Genomic DNA, 26,839 nt, shown 5'->3' with positions numbered 1-26,839 from the left:
TTATCCCTGTACATGGACTAGCTTCCTTACTAAGACTAGACCACAAAGGCCTTTCTGGTTGGGGCATCAAAACAAGACAGGTGAGACTTCCCTGGTGGTTCAGTGGCTAAGAGTCCAAGCTCCCAAAGCAAGGGGCCGGGGTTGAATCTCTGGTCAGGGAACTAGATCCCACATGCTGCAACTAAGAGTTAGTGTGCTGCAACTAAAAGATCTTGCATGCAGCAACTAAGACCCAGTGCAGCCAAATAAATAAATAAATAATTTTAAAAAACAAAACAAAACAATGCAGGCATCCCCTTCTTCAGGAAGCCTACAGAGCCAGCTCAAGCTGGCCAGAACTCCTCCTCCAAACCCTGTGCAGACCTCTATCAACTGCACTTTTGTCTGGAATTAGAAGTGTCTCTCTTACTGGTCATCAGGTTAAAGCCAGGAGTCTATGCCAGAATTGGGTCTAAGGGAGAAACCCAAGCTTGAGCAGAAATATTTCTAAAATAGTTCCTATATTGAGGTATGCCAGGGCCATATCAGAGGTCTGAGGACCAGGGAAAATAAGACCAGCAGAGCAAGCCAACAGGGGGAGGTCTAGGTAACCTCCCCAGGAGGACCACACAGAGGGTGCAGTACCTACCTGTTTCCATCTTACATTTTAGGAGTGGGTGGAGTCCAGGACAAGGTGGACACTTGGGAAATGTAATGAAATTATCTCTCTCTGGAGCAGTCGGTGTAGTCCTCAAGATCAGGCCGTGTCAGATTCCTTAGAGCACAGGACAGGCAGAAAACAGCCTCAGTGCGTACTTAACCTGAGCTGACCCTTAGGAAGCCCACGGCAATACAGTATGGGGTAGTACAACACACAAGTGGTCACCCCACAATTTACTGTGGCCCTCCTCTCCACGGAGACTCAGAGAATAGGCTTCCCTGACTTGGACAAGTGCTCCATCAAGAGGATTCAGAGACCTCAGCACTAAGACCCAACTCTGGGAACCAGACAAGTGCGGTGCCCACCCTGAAGCTGAGAGCCTGGATACATCCAAGCTGCCCTCCTGGGAGGCCCCAAGGGACTAGCACCAGGAGATGCATGTCAGAGATGCCCTCAGAAACAGAGAGAGCCAGGGCCACGGCCAAGGTATGCAATAGCAAGCAGGCTTTAATCGAGGGTGTCTAAGCAGGGTGACCCTAGCCTCTTTGGTTCCAGCGACTTCTCTTTTCTGCTCAGGTCAGAGGCAGGAAGAAGGCCTGTTTCCTAAAGAGAGTCAGTCTCCATCCCCAAGCTGTTTTATGTGCCGGTTCACATCTCTCTCACTCTAGTTGGCTTGCAGTCTGTTTTCAAGCATCTTCCTTCCTTGAGAACAGGAGTCATCTTCTCACCTTCATCTATGTTTTGAGGCACTAGGTATAAGGGAAGGCACCTGGAATTAAGCTGCCTTTACACTAGCTGTTCCCTCTGTCTAGGGCACTCTTCCCCAGATACCTGCATGGCCACCTCCCTCATCTCCTTCACCCTTCAGATTGTTACTGAAATGTCACCTTCTCAACAAGGTACAATCTGCTCCCTTGGCCAACCCCCAGGGCTCCCAATCTCCCTTACTTTGCTCTATTATTTTTCACAGCTCTCAATAAGTTCTCTGTCTTTGCTTTTTCTGCAGTTTGAATATGATATGCCTGGTTATATCATCACATTATATACTATATAATATATATAGTGTATATACATATAGACGGTGTTTTAGTATTACTAGAATGTTAACTCCATAAGAACAGGAATTTTCATTCATTTTCTTGAATACAAAGCATACAGAAGGCTTCCCTGTTGGTTCAGTGGCAAGGAATCTGCCTGCAATACAGGAGACTCGGGTTGGATCCCTGGGTTGGGAAGATCCCCTGAAGAAGGAAATGGCCACCCACTCCAGAATTCTTGTCTGGGAAATCCCATGGACAGAGGAGCCTGGTGGGCTACACTCCATGGGGTCGCAAGAGTCAGACACAACATAGTGACTAAACCACCACCACCACCAAAGGTCACAGAAATGGCACACAAAAGCACTCAACCAGCGAGCGTGTGAATGAAAAGGGAAACCCAAGTTCAGATCCTGCCCTGTCAGTTATTAGCTGGCTGTGTGCCTTTGACAATTTGCTTCTCCCTCAACTGCAGTTTCTTCATTTATGAGACACCCACCTCACTGGATTATGCATGTGAAGTGCCTGTCAGAATGCTAGACATGGAGAGATAGTTAATAACCATTCTGGCCAATTGATATAATTACTGCCTCTCAAACTCTTCATCTTCCATCTGTTGTAAGTACCCGTTACTCAGGGCCATCACAGAGGCAATTAATGCATCAGAGCCTTCAATTCTGAGGCTGTGATGAGGGCAAGAGGGCATGAGGCCGTGAATTGCCAAAGATCTCGGGATTCTCTTTTTCCTAGGCTAGTTGAGCTGACTCAGGGGCAGCTGACCCCAGACTCTCAGCTCTCATTTACATGGCAGCCACAGATCTGGAACCAGTCTTCAGGTTCCGTGAGAAATCTGAGCCCTCCTTTGAGCTGCTAAACCACCTCTGACACTCGATTTTCTAAGCCCTCTGATCAGGTCTGCAGCAGGGAAAGGAACTCAGCTCACCAGGACCTCGCAGGTGTGTGGAGAAGATCAGGCTACTGCGTGCACACGAGTACCTCCTACCACTGGGCACCTGTGGGATGAAAAGGAGATGCTCAAAGAGCAGTTTCCAAGTCAGAGGTTAGGGTCCCATGTTCCGCCTCCACCGCTCAACAGTTGGGATTCTTTGGTTCCCTAAGGTCTCCGAGCTTCACTGCGCTAGCAGTAACGTGAAGACAGTAACACCTCACTGGGTTGTTACGGTGAGATACAGTTCTGAAGTGCTTTAGCATGTGCCTGGCACCTCATTAGGTCATCTGCAAACACCAGATGAGTTCTATAGGACCACCTTGCCAGTGGCGGCTTAGGCCAGTAGGAAGCATACAGACTATGGCTGTGAGATTGGAAGGAGGGAAACACGTCATGCCCTCAGGACTGTTTAGCTCAGTCAGCCAGAGAGGGAACAGCTTTCTTCAAAATCTGAAAAAATAATTTTTTTGTCTGTCAATTTATTTACTAATTTTTAATTGGGGTATAGTTGATTTACAATATTATATGTTTCGGGGTACAACATGGTGATTCACAATTTTTAAAGATTATACTCCATTTGGGAATTCCCTGGGGGTCCAGTAGTTAGAACTTGGCACTTTTAAGGCCAGGGCCCTGGTTCAATCCCTTGTCGGGGAATTAAGACCCCACGAGACATGCAGCACAGCCAAGAAAAAAGATTATACTTTATTTATAGTTATGGTAAAATATTGGCTAAATTCTCTGTACTGTACAGTATATCCTTGCAGCTTATTTTATACATAGTAGTATGAACCCTACCCTTATCTTGCCCCCCTCACCTCCCCTCTCCCCAGTGATAATCACTAGTTTGTTCACTATATCTGTGAGTCTGTTTCTTTTTTCATTATATTCACTAATTTGTTTTATATTTTTATCTTTTAGATTCCACATATAAGTGATATCGTACAGTATTTGTCTTTGTCTGACCTAATTCACTTAGTATAATATCCTCCAGGTCCATCCATGTTGTTGCAAATGACAACATTTCATTCTTTATTATGGTTGATAGTATTCCATCATGTGTGTGTGTATGTGTGTGTATCACATCCTTTTTATTCATTCATCTGTTGATTGACACTTAGGTTGCTTCCATATCTTGACTACTGTAAATAATTCTACTATGAACACTGGCGTATATATATCTTTATGAAATAGTGTTTTGGTTTTCTTCAGATAATGAAATTTCAGGAGTGAAATTGCTGGATCATATGGTAGTTCTACTTTTAGTTTTTTGAGGACACTCGAGATGGTTTTCTACAGTGGCTGCACCAATTTATATTCCCACGAATAGTTTATGAAGGTTCCCTTTTCTTCACATCCTCACCAACACTTGTTACAAAGTCTGAAATTTTAATTTCTTTTTAAAACATATTTATTGATTTGGCTGCACCGGGTCCTAGTTGAGGCATGCAAGATCTTTGATCTTCATTGTGTCATGTAGAATCATTAGTTGTAACATAAGTACTCTTATTTGCTGAATGTGGAATCTGGTTCTCCAACCAGGGATGGAACCTGGGCCCTCTGCATTGGGTGCCTGGAGTCTCAGTCACTGCATTGGACCATCAGGGAAGTCCCTGAAATTTTAATTTCTAATCCTCTCTGTCTGCCGAGCAAAACTGATTCTGCAAATTATAATCTTCAGTTGATGACCAGAACTCAGGGAGGTATGAATGTATTGTATGTGTATATCATAAATCAAGAAACACAATTTATTCATGTCTTTATTCACTCTAGGAATGTTTATTCACCCTCTGTAGGCTGTGCCTTCTGCTAGGGGCCCCTGCAATGAGATACAGGCTCTGCTTTCTAGGAGCTCACAGGTTATGGAGGAGATGAGCACACAGACGATCCCAATAAGATTGACACAGTATTTCACGAGAAACACTCCAGGGTTACAATACAAGTTCAGCAGAAGTGCAATTATCCTGGACGGCGTGTGTGTATGTGTGTGTATGTGTGTGCGCGCGTGCGCATGCACCCACGCACATGCGCTCAGTTGTGTCCGACTCTTTGCAACTCTATGGACTCTAGTCATCCAGGCTCTTCTGTTCATGAGATTTCCCAGGCAGAACACTGGAGTGGGCTGGCATTTCCTATCCCAGGGGATATTCCAAACCCAGGGATTGAACGTGTGTCTCTTGTATCTCCTGCACTGCAGGTGGATTCTTTACCTCTGAGACACCAAGGAAGCCCAATTATGCTAGAAGGGAAGTTCAGAAAAAGCTCTTCTGGGCTCTTTTGAAAGATGAGTAGAACACGCAGAGAGGAAGGAAGAGGCAAAGGTCATGCTCTGCTGGATCACTCGGCTAGAGAAGTCACTGGAAGGGCCAGACCGTGCAGGGCCTTCAATATTAAGGAGCACAATGTGCCAGTCTGGACATACTGGCAGTGCTATTGCAATTCCCTTGTGCTACTGACATTCCAGTTTCCTAGACTCATACATGACTCAATGCTGGTAACTTAAGAGGAAAAGCAGCAGCCAGCTGCTCTCTATATCTTTTTTCTAATTTTAAAAATGTTATTACTTTCCCCATATAAATTTTTAATTTGGTATGTTGTATTTTCCTTTTTATTCAATTCAAGAAATTATCTATTTATTTTTTTGGCAAAGTGGCATGCAGGAGCTTATTTCCCTGACCAGGGATCAAACCCATGCCCCCTGCAGTGAAAGCACAGAGCCTTAACCACTGGTCCATGCCATAGCATGGACATACTATAGTTATTTAATATTTACTATTAACAGGCATATAGGATATTTTTAATTTGGTGCCGTTAAAAACTTTGAATGTAATGAAATCTTCCCACATACAACTTTGTGCACATGTGCAAGTATTTCTTCAGTTCAGTCATTCAGTCGTGTTTGACTCTTTCCGACCCCATGGACTGCAGCACACCAGGCTTCCCTGTCCATTACCAACTCCCAAGCTTACTCAAACTCATGTCCATCGAGTTGGTGATGCCATCCAATCATCTCATCCTCTGTCGTCCCCTTCTCCTCCTGCCTTCAATCTTTGCCAGCATCAGGGTCTTTTCCAAGGAGTCAGCTCTTCGAATCACGTGGCCAAAGTATTGGAGTTTCAGCTTCAGCATCAGTGCTTCCAATGAGTATTCAGGCTTGATTTCCTTTAGGATTGACTAGTTTGATCTCCTTTCAGTCCAAGGGACTCTCACCAACAGTCTTCACCAACACCACAGTTCAAAAGCATCAATTCTTTGGCACTCAGGTTTCTTTATAGTCCAACTCTCACATCCATACATGACTGGAAAAACCAGAGCTTTGGCTAGATGGACCTTTGTTGGCAAAGTGATGTCTGATGTCTCTGCTTTTTTAATATGCTGTCTAGGTTGGTCATAACTTTTCTTCCAAGAAGTAAGCGTCTTCTAATTTCATGGCCGCAGTCACCATCTGCAGTGATTTTGGAGCCCCCCAAAATAAAGTCTATCACTGTTTCCATTGTTTCCCCATCTATTTGGCATGAAATGATGGGACCAAGTGCCATGATCTTAGTTTTCTGAATCTTGAGCTTTAAGCCAACTTTTTTACTTTCCTCTTTCACTTTCATCAAGAGGCTCTTTAGTTCTTCGCTCTCTGCCATAAGGGTGGTGTCAGCTGCATATCTGAGGTTACTGATATTTCTCCCAGCAGTCTTGATTCCAGCTTGTGCTTCATCCAGCATGGCATTTCTCATGATGTACTCTGCATATAAGTTAAATAAGCAAGGTGACAATATACAGCCTTGATGTACTCCTTTCCTGATTTGGAACCAGTCTGTTGTTCCATGTCCTATTCTAACTGTTGCTTCTTGACCTGCATACAGATTTCTCAGGAGGCAGGTCAGATGGTCTGGTATTCCCACCTCTTTCAGAATTTTCCACAGTTTATTATGATCCACACAGTCAAAGGCTTTGGGGTAGTCAATAAAGCAGAAGTAGATGTTTTTCTAAAACTCTTGTGCTTTTTCGATGATCGAATGGATGTTGGCAACTTGATCTCTGGTTCCTCTGCCCTTTCTAAATCCAGCTTGAACATCTGGAAGTTCATGGCTCACATACTGTTGAAGCCTACTTGGAGAATTTTGAGCATTACTTTACTAGCGTGTGAGATGAGTGCAATTGTGCGGTATTTTGAGCATTCTTAAGCATTGCCTTTCTTTGGGATTGGAATGAAAACTGACCTTTTCCAGTCCTATGGCCACTACTGAGTTTTCCAAATTTGCTGGCATACTGAGAGCAGTACTTTCACAACATCATCTTTTAGGATTTGAAATAGCTGAGCTGGAATTCCATCACCCCCACTAGCTTTGTTCGTAGTGATGCTTCCTAAGGCCCACTTGACTTCAGACTACAGGATGTCTGGCTCTAGGTGAGTGATCACACCATCGTGATTATCTGGGTAATGAAGATCTTTTTTGTATAGTTCTTCTGTATATTCTTGCCACGTCTTCTTAATGTCTTCTGCTTCTGTTAGGTCCATATGATTTCTGTCCTTTATTGTGCTCATCTTTGCATGAAATGTTTCCTTGGTATCTCTAATTTTCTTGAAGAGATCTCTAGTCTTTCCCATTCTATTGTTTTCCTCTATTTCTTTGCATTGATCACTGAGGAAGACTTATCTCTCCTTGCTAATCCTTTGGAACTCTGCATTCAAATGGGTATATCTTTCCTTTTCTTAGGGATGGATATTGAGTGAAGCTGCTAAATCAAGAGTAGAAATATTTTAACTTTTAAAAGGTACTTGGGGACGCTTCCCTGGTGCTCCAGTGGCTGAGACTCCACACTCTCAATGCAGAGGCCCCAGGTTCAAGCCCTGGTCAGGGAACTATATTCCATATGCCAAAACTAAGACTCAGTATAGTCAAATAAATAAGTATTTTAAAAAGAAATGGAATTGCCCAGTGAGACTAAGTTACCATAGTTCTCATTGCAGTACAACTTTGGAACAAGGTTGAGAAATTCCAACTTAAGCTGAAAGAACTCTATGGCCACATACCTGAATGTTATTGGTCCATGGGCCATGGTTTTAGACCTACAAGAGCTGGGTTCCTTTACTAGAAAAATACAGAGTCCAGAAACCCAGACCATCCCTTACCAGCTGGGGCTACCTTTGTGCAGTGATTTCCATGGCAGCCTATACCAGTTTCTCACTTGGATGGATGCCACTCACAAGCAGTTTGTAACAAGGAGCATGGGAAAAGGCCCAAGGTGGAAGTCACCTCATCGACTGTCTCAATCTTTTTAATGCTTCTGAATCTTTAGAGATAAATATTGTTTCTCATTTCAAGTTTCATTTATCTAACACAAGTCAAGTTCAACATCTTTTCATGCTCTGTGGCATGTGGAATCTTCCCAAACCAGGGACTGAACCCACGTCTCCTGCATTCGAAGGTGGACTCCTATCCACTGTGCCACCAAGGAAGTCCTCAAATGTTTCTTGAGGCTATTGCCTCAGTTAATTGAAAATTCACATCTTTTGTCCATATTTTCTTTTGAGTTGATTTGTAAAGTTCTTCTTATATTTTGACTACAAATTTTTTGTTTAATATAGATGTTGGCAATTAGTTCCTCCTAGTCTATTGCCTATCTTCTAACTTTGGTCATACAGAAATTTAAAATTTTGATATAATCAAATTTATCACTGTTTTCCTTTATTGCTTCATTGTTTTTGGTCTTCTTAAAGAAGGCCTCCCCTACCTTTAGATACCATTTTCAATGGTTGCACAACATTTCATTGTATAATTTGTGAAATTCTCTCTTACTACTGAAAATTTAAGTTGTTATATCCTTTCACTAATATAAAGAATGCTATGAAAAATAAGTGTTCAACTTGATTTTTAAAAAATTTTTGGCCATGCCACATGGCATGTGGGATCTTAGAGTTTCCCAACCAGGGATCAAACCCATGCCCTTTGCATTGGAAGCATGAAGTCTTAACTACTGGATTTCTAGGGAAATCCCTCAACTTGATATTTTTAACATATATCTTAGTTCCTAGCAAGCTTAGCATAATGGATGTTTCTTGAATTGGAGAGGGGAAAATGCAAAACAGTTTTGCCAAACTGACTCAAGGCATGTTTTAAAAAAATGTAATTAAAAAAATGCAGCCAATGTCAACCAAATTGTTGGAGAATTAGCTGTACAAATGTACTTCTCCTTTAGCCCATCTAATCAAGAATTGGTGGTGGTGGTGGTGGTTTAGTCACTAAGTTGTGTCTGACTCTTTGCAACCCCATGGACTGTAGCCTGCCAGGCTCCTCTGTCCATGGGATTTCCCAGGCAGGCATACTGGAGTGGGTTGCCATTTCCTTCTCCCAGGGGATCTTCCCAACCCAGGGATCAAACCTGCATCTCTTGCATTGCAGGCAGATTCTTTACCAACTGAGCCACCAGGGAAGCCCAGTCAAGAACTGACTTGGCCTCTAAAATCTAGGCGTGGAAGTAAAGCTTCATCTTCCCTCTAAGGTTGCCCTTCCAAAGGGTATGACAACTACCTGGGATGGGACTTCAACCACCTACCTGAGTCTTCCTTCTTACGGTGACTTCAGTTTTAGGGTGCCCTTTGCTTGGTGAGTCTTCAAGGTTTAACTCTGAGAAGGTGGTAAATGGACCTGAGAAGATGAGGTAGAGGGAAGAGAAGTCTCCTGCTGAACTGCCACAGATCTGTGAGAGGCAGCTGTATTTCCAGCAGACGGAGCTTCGTATGCTGGTGGTAGGGCTTCATTTCCAACTGGTGGGGCTCCATATCCTGCAGGTGGGGTTCCATATCCCCCAGGTAAGGCACCATATCCCCCAAGAGGGGCTCCATATCCCCCAGGTGGGGCTCCATATCCCCCAGGAGGGGCTCCATATCCCCCAGGAGGGGCTCCATATCCCCCAGGTGGGGCACCATATCCCCCAGGAGGGGCTCCATATCCCCCAGGAGGGGCTCCATATCCCCCAGGTGGGGCTCCATATCCCCCTGGTTGGGCTCCATATCCTTCTGGTGGAGTTCCATATTCCCCTGGTTGGACTCCATATCCTGGTGGAGGGGGTCCATAGATCACAACTGGATATGCTGAGAAGGAAAAAAAAAATCAGTTACTCATTTTTTAGAGCAGATAAGGAATAAGTAAGAAGGAGGTGGAAGATAAAAAAAAATAACTGAAGCAGACAAACAGGAAGAGAATTCAGACAGAACAATGCAAAAGCCTTATCCTTCAGCCATCATCAGTTGGATGCTTTAACACTTCCTGTTGTGGAGGAATTCAAATTAGCATCAAAATAACCTATAGCTAAATCTCTACATACTAATAGTTGTACACAGATATATATTAACTCAGTAAAGTTTGTTTTGATCATAAAAAAATTCTCAATGAGGAATATGTATTTGGAAAATAGAGAAGAGATAAATTTTTTAAAGTCATCTATAATTCCATCATCAAAGACAAAAACTTATTATTTTGGTATATTTATAAGTATGATCTCTGTTAATATTTTTTACACAGTCATGATTATGACAATCATACAATTTTTAAAAATATGGCTCATTTTACTTGAGATTGTGAAAATGTTCTTTATATTATTTTTTCTTTTTTTCCTGGCTGCTCTGCATGGCTTGTGGGATCTTAGTTTCCCAACCAGGGGTTGAGCATGCAATGAAAATGTCAAGTCTTAACCACTTAATGTATTTCACAAATTAAAATCTGGACAATATTTTATCATATGGATAGATGCTACTTATGATAAGTGCTACCTGATTGTCAGAGAGTTATGTTGCTTCCAACTTTCCAATTAATATTATAATAAACATGGGTTTTATTTATTTCCTTGGCTACATTCCCAAAATGATTTACCTGTGTCAATGTGAATGGATAACTGTCAAGTTATTTTTCTAAAATCCATATTTAATATTTAAGCTATCTAGAAAAAAATTAAAAGAATCATCATTAAGATGCTCAAAGAACAAAAGGACAAATGTATATAAAGTCAAGAAAAGTGATATATGAACAAAATAGAAACAGCAATAAAGAGATACAAAACATAACAGGAACAATTATAAACATTTGCACAGCTGATAACAGACCATCACATATATGAAGCAAAAACTGACAGAATTGAAAGAAGAAGCAATTTCACAATAATAGTTGAAGACTTCAGTATCCCTCACTCACACTGATGGATAGAACAACCAGAGAGAAGATAAATAAGAAAGCAGAGGATCTGAAAAAGCGCAACAAGCCAACTGGATCTAACAAACACAGGACACTCTACCCAACAACAGAATACACATTACTCTCAAATGCTCATTTGATCAGACGTGTCCAACTCTTTGTGACCCCATGGACTGTAGCCCACCAGGCTCCTCTGCCCATGGAGTTTTCCCTTCTCCAGGGGATCTTCCCGACCCAGGGATCGAACCTACATCTCTTATGTCTCCTGCATCGGCCGGCAGATTCTTTACCACTCGTGCCACCTGGGACCCTGGTACTCTCGAGGACACGTGATATTTTTAGAATAGACCATATATTAGGTAACAAATTAAGTCTGGATAGATTTTAAAAGATAGATGTCATACAAAGTAGCTTCTCTGATCACAAAGGGATTAATTTATAAACCAACAACAGAAGTAAAACTGGAAAATTCACAAATTTCTGGAAATTAAACACCATACTCAGGCTTCCCTGGTGGTCCAGTGGTTAAGAATCCGCCTGCCAATGCAGGTGACATGGGTTCGATCTCTGGTCCAGGAAGATCCCACATGCTGCAGAGCAACTAGGCCTGTGCACCACAACTACTGAAGCCCACACTCTCTAGGGCCCGTGCTCTGCAACCAGAGAAACCACTGCAATGACAAGCCTGCAAGAAAGCACAATGCAAAAAAAAGGTAGCCCCTGCTTGCTGCCCAAGAGCAGCAACAAACACACAGTGTGGCCAAAAATGAATAAATAAATAAATATTTTTAAATGGGCAGAGGACTTGAAAAGATCCATCTTCAAAGAAGATACACAAATGGTCAACAAGCACATGAAAAGATGTTCAATACCATTGGTCATTAAGAAAATGCAAATTAAAATTATAATGAGATATCACCTCACCTCACTAGGATGACTTTACTATAAACAACAAGCAAAAAGAAAGGAAAATAACAAGCGTTGACAACGATATGGAGCAATAGGAACTTGCACATTGCTGGTGAGAGTAAAATAACAGTGCAGTTGCTGCGGAAAAAGAGTTTGGTGGTTTCTCAAAAAAGTTAAACATTGAATTACCATATCACCCAATAATTCCCAACCTAAGTATGTACTCAAGAGAAATGAAAACTTATGTCTACAGAGAAACCTATATACAAATGATTATAACAGCTATTATTCATAATAATCGAAAGGTGGAAACCAGCCAAATGTGCATCAATGCACGAATGAATAAACAAACTATGATATATACAATGGAGCACTGGTCAGACACAAAAAGTGAAGTACTGATACATGTTACATCTTGGAGGAGCCTTGAAAACATCATGTTAAGTGAGATAAGCCAAACACAAAGTCACATGTTGCTTGGCTTCTTTTATGTGATATACACAGAACAGGCAAGTCCAAAAAGACAAAAAGCAGATTAGAGGAAACCAAGAGACAAAGGAGAGAGGACAAGGAATGATTACTTCGTGGGTATGGGGTATTCTTATGGAGTAATGGAAAAGTTTTCCATTTTGTTTGTTTGTTTGCTTTTTGACTGTGCAACACAGCATGCAGGATGTTAGTTCCCCGACTAGGGATCAAACCTGAACCCCCTATGTGAAAGGACAGAGTCAACCACTGGACTGCCAGGGAAGTCCTGGAAAAGTTTTGAAACTGGAGAGAGCTGATGGCTGCACAGTATTGTGATACACTAAATACCATTGAATTGTAGGTTTTAAAATGGTTAATTGTATCTTATACAAATTTCAACTTAAAAACATTTTTATAAAACCTTAGCAATACTTACTTCAAAATTTTGAATGTCAGTTGATTAACACTTAAAAACTAAGGTAACTATAAAGGCTAGAAATAACTACCCATGAGTTGTATACAAACTAAATGCTGATGAACATGCATGTCATGCTCTAAGGAAAACCCAAGAAATGGCTTGCATCTGGGGGTCTGTTGGCAGCCTGTCAGGAGACTTTTCATGGTCCACCCACAGACTGTGAACCACATTTGAGAATACTGATCTACATCTCTGGGGAATATGGCTCAGCATCTGTGGACAGACACAGCTGCTACAGGAAAGGGTACAGATCACAAAGCCCAGGATGGGAGTTCTCAGTGAGGATGAAAGGCGTGGCACAAGCATGATGGCTGTGCTTGTGTGAGACAGGAAGGGGGAGGTATGCAAGAGCACACGTTTCTGCTCAGGTTGTCAGCAGAAGTGACTTCCTACTGATGAGAGTTGCCCAAAATCCTCCATATTTGTACATCTAAGTAAGCCTGAAATTGATGCTTTTGAACTATGGTGTTGGAGAAGACTTTTGAGAGTCCCTAGGACTGCAAGGATATCAAACCAGTCAATTCTAAAGGATATCAATCCTGAATATTCATTGGAAGGACTGCTGCTGAAGCTGAAACTCCAATACTTTGGCCACCTGATGCAAAGAGCCAACTCATTAGAAAATACTCTGATGCTGGGAAAATTGAAGGCAGGAGGAGAAGGGGACGACAGAGGATGAGATGGTTGGATGGCATCACTGACTCGATGGACACGAGCTTGAGCAAACTCTGGGAGATGGTGAAGGACAGGGAAGCCTGGCATGCTGTAGTCCATGGAATTGCAAAGAGTAGGACACAACTGAGTGACTGAACAACAACAAAAAAGCCTGAAATGGAAAGCCAGTCACTTACTGACTTGCCACTGGGTTTGCATCTGGAAATGAAATAATGGACTCAACTATTTTCCAACCCCCAAAACTCTGCTGCTTCTCTTGCAGCAGAGTTGAAGGCAAGCTATCAGTGATTAGATCTGCGAGCCTTGGGCACACCCTTTTACCTCCCAGGAAGAACCTCCCTGCCATACTTACCTGGACAAGATGTCTGTGGGGAGCACACTACAGCCCCTGGGACAGTAATTATGTACAGTCCTGAAGTGTCGAACCAGTAATTTACACTTCCAAGTGGAATTCCTCTGGCAGCTGAGAAGACAAATTTGGCGAAATAAGGGCTCTTTAATTCTTTTAAGACAGATATACAGCAACTATCAACCAAATAATTAACAGAGTATTAACCAACATGTTACATGAGTGTCCAGCAATGTTCCCAGGATACAAGATTTAAAATATACTCTGTCCTTGTCCTCAACTGTATGCTTCCTGAAGAGAGTGATTGTGTATATTTTCCTGTGCTTATTGAAGGCCTAGCATAATACCCACCATAATAGGGATTCAGAAAAAAATTTCAAGTGAAGATTCTATCAAGTTGTCAGGATAACTCCATTAAAAGCCAACATAATGATAGTACCCTGCAGGTGGTGACTGCAGCCATGAAATTAAGACTCTTGCTCCTTGGAAGGAAACCTATGACAAACCTAAACAGTGTTTTAAAAAGCAGAGACATCACTTTGCCAACAAAGGTCCATATAGTCAAAGCTATGGTTTTTCCAGTCGTCATGTATGGATGTGAGAGTTGGGCCATAAAGAAGGCTGAGCACCGAAGAATTGATGCTTTTGAACTGTGATGCTGGAGAAGACTCTTGAGAGTCCTTTGGACAGCAAGGAGATCAAACCTGTCAATCCTAAAGGAAATCAACCCTGACTATGCATTGGAAGGACTGATACTGAAGCTGACACTCCAATACTTTGGCCACCTGATGTGAAGAGACGACTCATGGGAAAAGACCCTGATGCTGGAAAATATTGAGGGCAGGAGGACAAGGAAGCGACAGAGGATGAGATGGTTGGATGGCATCATTGACTCAGTGGACATGAGTTTGAGCAAACTCTGGGAGATGGTGAAGGTCAGGGAAGCCTGGCATGCTGCAGTCTATGGGGTCATAAAGAGTTGGATATGACTTACCGACTGAACAACAACAATGGCATTACCAAAGAAAGCTACTGTTGGTCTCCTCTGCATCTCGTTTACAAGGACACTTTAATGGTATTTAATATTTGATGGTATTTGAGTAATCTAGAGTAATTCTCTCATCTCAAGATCCTTAATTATATCTGAAAAGCCTTTTTTTTTCTTTTTTTACAAAGCAACATTCAAAGATTCTGAGGCTTATATTTTCAGAGCCATTGTCAGCCTGCCACATTAATTTCTGCCCTATGGCATATGATCAGAAGCAATGCACACAGCTTCCACGCCTGGCCCATGAAAACTTCCAAAGTGAGATCTTTACTCTCTTCCTCACTCTGCTGGCCACCCAAAGAGGCTGTGGAAGCCATGTGTTACTGATGAGACTCTACTACCCTGGGTCCCTGAAGGGCTGTGTGGAACAGAGATCCCTTTAGCCCCTGCTGATTGGTCTCTTTTTTCAGATTTATTTTGATGTGAGCCATTTTTAAAGTTTTTATTGAATTTGTTGCAATACTGCTTCTGTTTTATGCTTTGGTTTTTTGGCCCCGAGGCATGTGGGGTCTGAGCTCCTGACTAGGGATAGAACTCACACTGTCTGTGATGAAAGGGGAAATTTTAACCACTGAACTGTCAGAGAAGTTCCCAACTGGCCTTTATATAAGCAGTAATATCCATTACCTTATTGTTGTTTGTTTAGTCACTTAGTTGTGTCTGATTTTTTGCGACTCCATGGACTGCAGCCAGCCAGGCTCCTATGTCCATAGGATTTCCCAGGCAAGACTACTGGAGTTGTCATTTCCAACTAATGGGTTGTAATTTCCTTCTCCACCATTATCTTAAGTCACTGATAATTTGGGGTTTATCTGTTTCAATAGCTAGCATTATCTTAACTGGGTGGGATGTGCTTAGTTGTGTCTGACTCTTTGTGACCCCATGGACTATAGCCCGTCAGGTTCCTCTGTCCATGGAGTTTTCAAGGCAAGAATACTGGAGTGGGTTGCCACTTCCTTCTCCAGGGGATCGTCCCAGCCCAGGGATCAAATCCACTTCTGTATTTCCTTCTGTATTTCCTTCCTATCACTTCTGTAAACTGCATTGCAAGCGGATTCTTTACCTCTGAGCCACCAGGGAAGCCCCACCATAAGATAGGATAATGTATTATTCTTGCATATGTCTATTTCCACTAGACCATATGCATCTTAACTAGATTGGAGTTGGTGGTGGAAAGCAAGGGAGAAAGAGGAAGAGCATTCCAGACAGAGCAAATAGCCTGAAGGCTCAGAGATGGGAGAGCAAGGTGCAAAGAAATCCAGTTGGATTAGAATATAAAAACTGAGAGTGAGGGATATAAAGTGAAGCTACATTGAATTAAAAGATTACTTGTATTCTAAGTTTGAAAGAGTCCTCTGGTACATCTGTTAGATCAGTGCTGCAGGACTTAACAGTATCTCTTCCCATGCTTTAGTCCCATGAAAAATGAGAATTAAACCCAAGAAAAACAAAGGTATAGACAGAGAGAAGACAAGAAGGCATGCCAGAGGAAGAAGAGCCAAGGTAACTCTACCAAAAACAAGAGTACTCAATGATACAGCCACTTAAATGGACAAGAGACTATCAGGTATAATCATTCGGGTGTCTGACTGTAAATTCCCACTAGATTGTGAACTCCTTCAGGTTAAGGAAGGACCAAATCTTATGTTCCTAGCATGTAGTAGGGTACTTGGTACATAGTTAGTAGTCTCAGGAAATACCCACTGAATACGGGTGAAATCTGGAGAAGGAAATGGCAACCTGCTGCAGTATTCCTGCCTGGGAAATCCCATGGACAGAGGAGGCTGGCAGTCTACACAGTACATGAGGCTGAAAAAAGTTGAACACAGCTTAGCGACTAAACAACAACAACATGGGCAAATACCAACGTCCTGACCACAGAGGCCAGAAGTCTTCGCCAGTTAACAGTCCTACTCCAGTTATACAGGTCCCCAAACCCCAAAGCACTCGATATCTTTCTCAGCATCGCTCACCAGCAGAGGCAGCTTTTACCATCAGTTGGGCAAATTCGATGGCGCCTCCTTTCCTGAAGGATAACTTAAAAACAGCTTGTCCTTCCCAGCCACCTGGGGGCAGAAACAGCACACTGAGAGGCTGGCCCACGGTCACAGACACGCTGCCAGAAACACAGAGAGAGACACCACCCAGTGAAGTCTGAGTCTTCAACTTTCTCTACGCTTTGGAGAAAAAATACACTTCTGAGGGGGACACTTACCACCCGGAGCTGCCTGAATGGTTCCTTTAATGTAGTTGGGGGCAAAAATTGGTTGTTCAATGGTGCAGTCACCCATCAGGCCAAACGGCATCATAAAGGAGAGCATGGGGTCATTGACTAAGTGTGACGTCACGAAGACCACCTAAGAAGGGAAAGAAACTTTGGGAAAGGAATGCAATTCAACCATGGGTTGAGACATAGAAGAGCAATTCTAAAGTCAAGGCTGCTTTGGCTCCTGGCCTAACTGAGAAACATCACCGATTTTCTTCTATCACTCTTCAACAGGGAAAATCTCCGAGTGGAAATGTTTCAAAACATTTTGAAAGTCAATACCTCTCTCCATTTTAAGGGAAACAAACGGAGAGTTAATTAGATCAAAGGAGAAGCAGAAATTACCTGGTGTGGGACTTTCCTGGTGGTTCAATGGTTAGGAATCTGCCTGCCAATGCAGGGTACATGGGTTCGATTCCTAGTCCAAGAAGAATCCACATGCCACAGGGCAACTAAGCCTGTGTGCCACAACTCCTGAGCCCGAGTGCCCTAGAGCCTGTGCTCCTGAACAAGAGAAGCCACTGCAATGAGAAGCCCAAGCACTGCAACTACAGAGTAACCCCCACTCACGACAACTAGAAAAAGCCCGCGCATAGCCATGAAGACCCAGCACAGCAGAAAAAAAAAAGAAAAATAAATTAGATTAAAAAGAGAGAAATTACCCGGTATGAAGTGAGAAACAACGTTCCTTTCTTTGTACCATTAAAGAGATAGGATTCCACTGGTTTCTGTAGGAAGGAGAGGTCCACATCCTCACACTGCTTCAAGACACTGCAGAAGAGAAAGGGCAGACAGCACACGGTTTGTTATATAAAAAAGATACAACCAAAGCTCTCGGCGCAGTTTTTAGCCTGAAGGGAGATTTTAATAAACGTCATTTGCTGCTACTGGTGCTACTGCTACTATTTTATTAAAATAGAAAGGAACTGAAATGCTCTTATTCTCTGACAACTCACACTTGCTTGTCTTCCTCTTTATCACTGGGTTCTTTTTTTTTTGCTTTCTTAGCAAAACTAATTCTGTTCTTAAAGTCCACTAATTCTTATATTTCTTGTGCATTTTATATAAAGCACTGTGTTAATGAAACTGGACTCTGGTAAAGAAGGTGAGACATATGAAGTGTGCTACAGAATCCTCTGACATGTCTGCCATGTTCTCCCTTCACTCCTAACCTGAAAAACCTGGACTCATCCTACTCTTACAGAATCCTATTGGATTTTTTAACCTGTTCTTAGTTATATATATACTGTTAATATTTATTGAAAGAATGAACGAAAACATGAATATAGGTAATAATGCAAGAAAAACATGATATGCATCACATAAGCAGAAAAAATATCATGGCAGGTAGAGATCAGCTCTTGGTAGAAGTAATTAGGAATGATTTTATAGAACAGTTGAAATGTAAGCTGATTCTTAAGAGATGAATAGTGTTTCAGCGGGCAGAAGTGAGGGTAGGGGACAGTCCTGATGGGTGCAAACAGCATTAGTGGAGGTGCAGGAGCAGCATCAGTGGAAAGAACACTGTATACTTGGGAGCAGCCTACCTGTGTGAATTTATCAAAACATCATGGAAGTGGGATTAGGAGGAATAGTGAGATAAAGCTGGACCCGCGTTGGGAATAGAGATAGAGACACCATTCAACAGGCAAGGCAGAACTGTGACCTGCAGCTGTCTCAGCGGGTAGGTCACGTGACCAAGGAAATGGTGATATGTCAGAGGGATCCATTTAAGAACTGACATAGTCCTGATATGAGGTAATAAGAACTAGAACTAGGGTGATAGTACATGGCTAAAAAGCGCTTAAGAGACGATGAAAAGAGAACAGCATCGAAACATGTATATTATCAAGTGTGAAACAGATCGCCAGTCCAGGTTGGATGGATGAGACAAGTGCTCGGGGCTGGTGCACTGGGATGACCCAGAGGGATGGGATGGGGAGGTAGGTGGGAGGGGGGTTCAGGATGGGGAACACATGTAAATCCACGGCTGATTCATGTCAATGTATGGCAAAAACCACTACAATATTGTAAAGTAATTAGCCTCCAACTAATAAAAATAAATGGAAAAAAAAATAAAGTCACCAAGCCAAAAAAAAAAGAGAGACTATGAAGAAATGGATGTTAGCAACAATAGTGGAATAGGGAACTCTAGAAGTCAGTCTAGAACTCTAGAATCTAATCAAAAGCTTATAGCAGAATGTTTAATCAAGAAAAAAAATAAGAGCGTCAATAAGAGCTTTGTTCACTTCAACTTACCCCGGTACTCCTCCACTCCCTAGCATGGCACAGCTCTGAAAACAACAACCCACATTCTCAGTATAAGTACAAAGTACTGGGGTGAGGGGAGGAGAACAAACCTTACTGTGGTTTTCTGTTTTGACCTGTCCAGGGGTTTCCTGGAGGACTAGCTCAGAATTCCCTCAGGATTAAGGCACATTTATGTACCCAGGGCACATTTGTTAAACAACATTTCAAAATGCGTGAGAACTGTTAAGTGGGGCAAAAGATGACTTTGGGGGGAAAGACATATACTTAAAAGACAGGAAGAAAAGACTGGGGAATGAGATGCTTTGAGGAATAAAGGCTTTGAAAACCTCTGATATGTTCATGGGAATCTAGAAAGTATCACAGACTGGGTGCTTTCTCATATCAGGGCTGGGGTCATGCTCAGAAGAAACCTGAGAAGGCTCTAGAACTGTTACCTCTGGCTGACAATGAGGCTTTGCCCAATCAAGAAGTGAAAATTAAGACAGTTTTACACTGCCTGACTGAGTGACGAAGACTGGCACACACACACACACACACACACACACACACACACCCAGAGCCCATCTAAGATATATAAAGGACTCCTACAACTCAACAACAACAAATCTGATTTAAAAATGAACAAAGGGATAACCAACAAGGACCATGTATAACACATGGAACTCTGCTCAGTGTCATGTGGTAGCCTGGATGGGAGGGGAGTTTGGGGGAGAATGGATACATGTATATGCATGACTGAGTCTTTTTGCTATTCACTTGAAACTATCACATTGTTAATCGACTATCCCTCAATACAAAATAAAAAGTTTAAAAGAAAAAAAAATTTTTTTAATGGACAGAGGACTTAAATAGACATTTTACCAAAAATGATATATAAATAGAAAAAATATGAGAAGATGCTCAACATTATTAATCATCAGAGAAATGCAAATCAAAACCACAAATGAGATATAACCTCACACCTATTAGGATGACTACTATTGCAAAAGATATTCTAGGTGTTTGTGGCCTAGAATATTGACAGGTTGGAAATTCTGTGCACTCTTGGTGGGATTGTAAAGAGGTGCAGGCATTATGGAACAGTATGGAGTTGCCTCAAAAATCAAAAATAGCATTACTCCATGATCCAGCAATCCCACTTCTGGGTATATATCAAAAAGAATTGAAAGCAAGGTCTCAAAAAGATATTTGTGCACTCATATTCATAACAGCACTATTCATAATTAATATGAATAGCCAAGAGGAGGAAGCAATCTAAAAGTCTATCAGTGAATGGAGAAACAAAATGTGGTATATACATACAATGGAATATTATTCAGTCTTAAAAATGAAGGAATCTTGTCACATGCCACAACATGGGTGAATCTTGAGGACATTATGCTAAATGCAATAGCAGAGACAAAGACAGTTATATGATTTCACCTACATGTGGAATCTAAAACAAAATCAAATTCATAGAAGCAAAGAGTATAACAGTAGTTATTGGGGGTTGAGGGGATGAGGAAAATGGGGAAATGTTAGGCAAGGATACAAATTTAGAGTTATGTAAGATGAGTAAATTGAAGAAAGTAGGGAAAACCACTAGACCACTCAGGTATGACCTAAATCCAATCACTTACAATTATACGATGGAAGTGACAAATAGATTCAAGGGACTAGATCTGATAGAGTGCCTGAAGAACTAGATGGAAGTTTGTAACATTGTATAGGAGGCAGTGACCAAAACTATCCCCAAGAAGAAGAAATGCAAAAAGGCAAAATGGTTGTCTGAGAAGGCCTTACAAATAGCTGAGAAAAGAAGAGAAGCAAAAGGTAAAGGAGAAAAAGAAAGATACACCCATCTGAATGGAGAGTTCCAAAGAATAGCAAGGAGAAATAAGAACACTTTCCTAAGTGATTAATGCAAAGAAATAGATGAAAACAATAGACTGGGAAAGACTAGAGATTTCCTAAAGAAAATTAGAGATGGTGGGAGGGGTGATCGGGATGGGGAATACGTGTAACTCTATGGCTGATTCGTGTTAATGTATGACAAAACCACTGAAATGTTGTGAAGTAACTGGCCTCCAACTAATAAAATAAAATAAAATAAAATAAAATAAAAAAGAAAATTAGAGATACCAAGGGAACATTTCATGCAAAGATGGGCACAATAAAGGACAGAAATGGTATGGGTTTAACAGAAGCAGAAGATATTAAGAGGAGGTGGCAAGAATATGCATGAGAACTATACAAAAAAGATCTGAATGACCCAGATAACCACGATGGTGTGATCAGTCACATAGAGCCAAACATCCTGGAGTGCAAAGTCCAATGGGCCGTACAAAGCATCACTATGAACAAAACTAGTGGAGTTGATGGAATTCCAGCTCAGCTATTTCAAATCCTAAAAGATGATGGTGTGAAAGTGCTGCACTCAATATGCCAGCAAATTTGGAAAACTCAGCAGTGGCTACAGGACTGGAAAAGTCAGTTTTCATTCCAATCCCAAAGAAAGGCAATGCTTAAGAATGCTCAAAATACCGCACAATTGCACTCATCTCACATGCTAGCAAAGTAATGCTCAAAATTCTCCAAGCCAGGCTTCAACAGTACCTGAACCAAGAGCTTCCAGATGTTCAGGCTGAGTTTAGAAAAGGCAGAGGAACCAAAGATCAAATTGCCAACATCTGCTGGATCATTGAAAAAGCAAGAGTGTTCCAGAAAAACATCTGCTTTATTGACTACCCCAAAGCCTTTGATTGTGTGGATCACAACAAACTGGAAAATTCTGAAAGAGATGGGAATACCAAACCACCTGACCTGCCTCTTGAGAAATCTGTATGCAGGTCAAGAAGTAACAGTTAGAACCGGACATGGAATAATGGATTGGTTCCAAATCAGGAAAGGAGTACATGAAGGCTGTATGTTGTCACCCCACTTATTTAACTTATATGGAGAATACATCATGGGAAATGCCGGGCTGGATGAAGCACAAGCTGGAATCAAGACTGCTGGAAGAAATATTGATAACCTCAGATATACAGCTGACACCACCCTTATGGCAGAAAGTGAAGAGGAACTGAACAGCCTCTTGATGAAAGTCAAAGAGGAAAGTGGAAAAGATGGCTTGAAGCTCAACATTCAAAAAATGAAGATCATGGTATCTAGTCCCGTCACTTCATGGCAAATAGATGGGGAAACAATGGAAACAGATGGTGACTGCAGCCATGAAATTAAAAGATGCTTGCTACTTGGAAGAAAAGCTATGACCAACCTAGACAGCATATTAAAAAGCAGAGACATTACTTTGCCAACAAAGATCCTCTGGTCAAAGTTATGGTTTTTCCAGTAGTCATGTATGGATGTGAGACTTGGATCATAAAGAAAGCTGAGTGCCGAAGAATTGATGCTTTTGAACTGTGGTGTTGGAGAAAACCCTTGAGAGTCCCTTGGACTGCAAGGAGATCCAACCAGTCCATCCTAAAGGAAATCAGTCCCGAATATTCATTGGAAGGACTGATGCTGAAGCTAAAGCTCCAATAGTTTGGCTACCTGATGTGAAGAGCTGACTCATTTGAAAAGACCCTGATGCTGGGAAAGATTGAGGGCAGGAGGAGAAGGGGAAGACAGAGGATGAGATGGTTAAATGGCATCACCGACTCAATGGACATGGGTTTGGGTGAACTCCAGGAGTTGGTGATGGACAGGGAGGCCTGGCGTGCTGCGGTTCATGGGTCACAAAGTCAGACATGACTGAGTGACTGAACTGAAACTGAAACTGTAGGGGGATTTTTCAATAAATATATTTCCACTTATAAATATGTTAAATATAAAATATGTGTAATATTTTAAAATATTTTTACAAGGATTTTTATATTATAAATATATTTAAAAAAATTTTTAAAGTCTATGTCCTCTGGGGACTTCCCTGGTGGTCCAGCACTTCCCTGCAAGCTCCCAGTGCAGGAGGCCCGGGTTCAATTCCTGGTCCAGGAACTAGATCCTGCACACCACAACCAAAGGTCCCACAGCCCACAACAAAGGTTTGTGTGCCGAAGTCAAGACTTGACACCGCCAAATAAATAAAAATAAATATTTAAATAAATAACAAATAAATACTTTTTAAAAAGTCTATGTCTTCTGACCCCACAATTTCACTTTCAGGAATATATATGAAAGAAATATTTTGACAGGTGACCAAAAATAAATCTTTAAGAAATTCACTGTGGCAATGTTTATAGCAATGACAAATTAAAACCAGACTTATCCCAGATATGGCTTGAGCAAAAATGTCTGCATATTGGAGTACCAGATATTGAAAACAATGATGCATTAATAGATGCTAATACTGCAAAGCATTCTCAATACATTCGTAAATGAGAAAAACAAATTACAAAGCAGTCTGATAAGGGAAGGCGTGTGTATTTCCACAGGGGGACATGCAAAATGATACATATCAAAATATAAAAAGCACTGAATGTAAGAATTTGGGGTAATTAAATGTTTCCCAATTTTTCTACATGGTATTACTTGCACATTTTAGAATATGGATTAAAAAAAAAAAAACTCAGTATCTTCCTTTTTACCAATACAGTCTGGCTCATACATTTATGACTTTTCAGCTGGGATCAGAAAAAATATCTCCACACAACATAGCCAAGCTGTTATGAATTTCTTAACTGTGTATTGTGAATACTCAGAAGAAGTTAAAATATAACCAATCTTCTCCCTCTCAAGCTATTTCTGTAAATTAATTTCTACCCAAAAAGCTAGAGCACTGACAGAGCCTTGTTTGCAGAGGAGAAAAAAAAGACATAGTCCTCATCCTTTTCGAGGGGTAGCCAGCCTAGAGACATGAATACACACTACCAAAATTCAGAGCTCTCCCACATGCCTGATCATATGATTTTAAGCAAATTACTTTTTGTTTTAGTTTTTCCACCTATGAAATGAGGAAAATAGTACTGATCCTCATTGCAGATACAGCAGTTATAACCATAAAGCCCTTAGAACAGTGCCCCAATAAGGTCAACCATTGGAGAGCACAGAAAGGACTTCACAAAGATAACTGACATAAAATCAATATTTGGTATAATTTTAAGACCACGCTTCATTCCTTGCCTCCAGCACAGAAACAGAAAAGCAGAGAGACAAACCCATAGCCCAGCTGAGAAAACACCCAAACACCAGATTAGAAGTGGCTTCTAGGTACAGAGCCACAGGCATACAGGTCATAGTTCTCTAGGCCAGCATGCAGGGAGTCAGCTTGGTGGGCAACCATCTCACTACTAGGAGAACGGTCCTAGCAGCGGTCCTTCGTGGTCAAGGGAGGACGTACAGCCTTGACAGAGCGTATAAATCTGTCAAGAAAATATTCTCGGCAAGGAAACAGAAAAAAACAGATCTGGACATCAGCATGATGTACTGTCTTCAAGGATCTTCCTGACAGATGCATTCAAAGCAATCTGGGTGTGGTTTGCCTCACCTGAGCAATGTGTTGGGCTTCAGAATCTCACAGCTAGGCGAGAGCAAAGGAAAAGGACGGCAAATCTGATCACAGAGGGGAGCATGTTCAAGAACTGTTGGGGAGTTCGAACAGGACTCTAACAGCCTGGGCAGGGGACCGAGGAGGGGAGTGAGGCAGGGGCCGAGGTACTGGGTAGGGAAGTAAAAATGGGCAACCCTGGGCTGAACCTGACAGGCTGGAGGAAACGGGTGAGCGGCAGGCACTGCTGGCACCACACAAAGCCAGGGGTGCAAACCCCAGGGCCGTCATGGGAGATGAGAGAACATCACTCTTCCCAGACGTGTCTTCTTTTGGTCCCCATCTTTTCAAAAAGCAAGACCAGTCATCTCCTTGGTTGGGGGCGAAGAAGAGAGAGGGCCTTTTGAAGTTCTGAGGGTGAAGAGAGGCCCCGGACAGCTCAGGATCTTTCTAGAAAGATCCACCCTAGTGCCTCTTCTACCTCCCAGAAGCCTGGGATCTTGTTGCCGTCACTCTACAAAGGTAGCGCACTCCTAACGGCACCGCATGCCACCCCGAGGGTCGGCGTGACTTCCCTTTCCTGCCACTGCACTTCCAACTTTTTTCTGAGGCAGCACACGGCTCACTCGCTGCGCACGTGCCCTTCACACGTGCGACACCCCTATTCCCGCCTCCACCACGTTCACATCTAGAACACCCGCGAGGCAGCACTGGCCCTAACGGTCGGGGAAGAGCTACGCTTGCCGTGGGCGCAAAAAAGGCGGGAAAGTCTCTGATTGGCTGAGAGCTTGCGCGCCGCCAATTCTCCTGGCCTCTCCTCCCTCTGACAGCTGCAATGGCTCCCTTTCAGGCACCTTTCGCCAGAGGGGATGAGGGCCCCACGACGGCTCTCGGTGTGGCTCTGGTTCACTGCCATCCTGCCCAGGCCCCCTCCTGCCGCCCCGCAGATGGGAAGGGCGGGGCCTGCGCCAAGCGGTTGGGTGGGGTTCTGAAGGGGAGGCGGAGATTATGGCGCAAGGACCGGAGTGAGTGAACAAGGCGGCTGGTCACGTGAGGGACCTCTGTCAGAGGACCCCGCAGAGTCAAGGTTGAGACAGCCCTGAGGGGGAAGTGGGCCGGTCCAGGGGGTTGGCTACGCCCCCAGAGCGCTGAGGAGTAAGGGATGAGGCGGTGATCGCCACAGCCAACCGCAGTCTTGGCCGCTATTCTGTCACCCCTGCCTAGCAGCCCCGCTGCCCGCGAGTATGGACTTGAATTGGTCCTGTCAGGAACCAAAATTAAAAGCCGGATTTTCCTACGCCCTTCCTGACCTAGGTCAGAAAACTGTTGCTCTTTGGAGAAAGAGTTCGAAATGATTTCTCACGTCTCCTGAGACCAGCAGAACTCTCTTCCCCCAGGGAAAGACTGAAATCAGAGCCGATTTTTTGTGAGGCAGCGTCCAGGAAATGGTGCAAGAGCTGAGTGAGGAAATCCAAGGGGGGATTTCGACCCTGAGTGAGTCCGTTCCAGCTCCAAGATGAAGAGAGCCCTTGTCTCTGTGTCTCCCATCATACCTGCCCTGCCTCCTCCAAAGGGTGATTGTGAGGATCAAGTGATACATTTTGTCAGAGTTGCTTGTAAGACTAAAATGTGTGTTTGCTTATTTCCTTGAACTTCACCAATAGCACCAGAGGTCTTCCAACAAAAAGATGTTAACATCTGGATTACCTATCATATATTTCATCAAATTTAAGATGTTGTCAGTTATAAAATAGGGGCTTCCCAGGTGGCTCAGAGGTAAAGACTGCCTGCCAAGCAGGAGATACTGGTTTGATCCCTCGGTCAGGAAGATCCCCTAGAGAAGGAAACGGCAACCCACTTGAGTGTTCTTGCCTGGGAAATCCCCTGGACCAAGGAGCCTGGTGGACTACAGTCCATGGAGTTGTGAAGAGTCAGATACAACTTAGCAACTAAACAACAGTTATAATATGCACCATTTTAAAGTGTAACTCTAAGGGGAAAAGCTGCTAAATCAACTGACATCTGTTGTAAGATGTATCCTGATTTCAGAAATGTATATGTGTATACATATATTTTTAAGTATGGCTACCATAGGA

The 26,839-nt window shown here is 42.5% G+C and overlaps 1 protein-coding gene across 1 annotated transcript in view; it reads right to left on the bottom strand.

Annotated features, from left to right (window-relative positions):
- Window positions 1-25,659, bottom strand: part of WBP2NL (WBP2 N-terminal like) — a 35,943-nt gene extending 10,284 nt beyond the window's left edge. Inside the window, exons 1-6 of the mRNA XM_065937566.1 lie at window positions 25,598-25,659; window positions 17,668-17,776; window positions 16,955-17,096; window positions 16,713-16,805; window positions 13,695-13,805; window positions 9,444-9,707 (exon numbers count right to left, since the gene is read on the bottom strand). Coding sequence (XP_065793638.1) covers window positions 9,444-9,707; window positions 13,695-13,805; window positions 16,713-16,805; window positions 16,955-17,096; window positions 17,668-17,776; window positions 25,598-25,659 — 781 coding nt within the window. The remainder of the gene's footprint in view (window positions 1-9,443; window positions 9,708-13,694; window positions 13,806-16,712; window positions 16,806-16,954; window positions 17,097-17,667; window positions 17,777-25,597) is intronic.
- Between the last annotated feature and the right edge of the window lie 1,180 nt (window positions 25,660-26,839).

The sequence above is a fragment of the Muntiacus reevesi genome, chromosome 1, assembly GCF_963930625.1.
Source record: "Muntiacus reevesi chromosome 1, mMunRee1.1, whole genome shotgun sequence".
NCBI classification, from domain to species: Eukaryota; Metazoa; Chordata; class Mammalia; order Artiodactyla; family Cervidae; genus Muntiacus; species Muntiacus reevesi.
The sequence above is the reverse complement of the archived record's forward strand: the minus strand, read 5'-3'. Positions and strand labels throughout refer to the sequence as shown.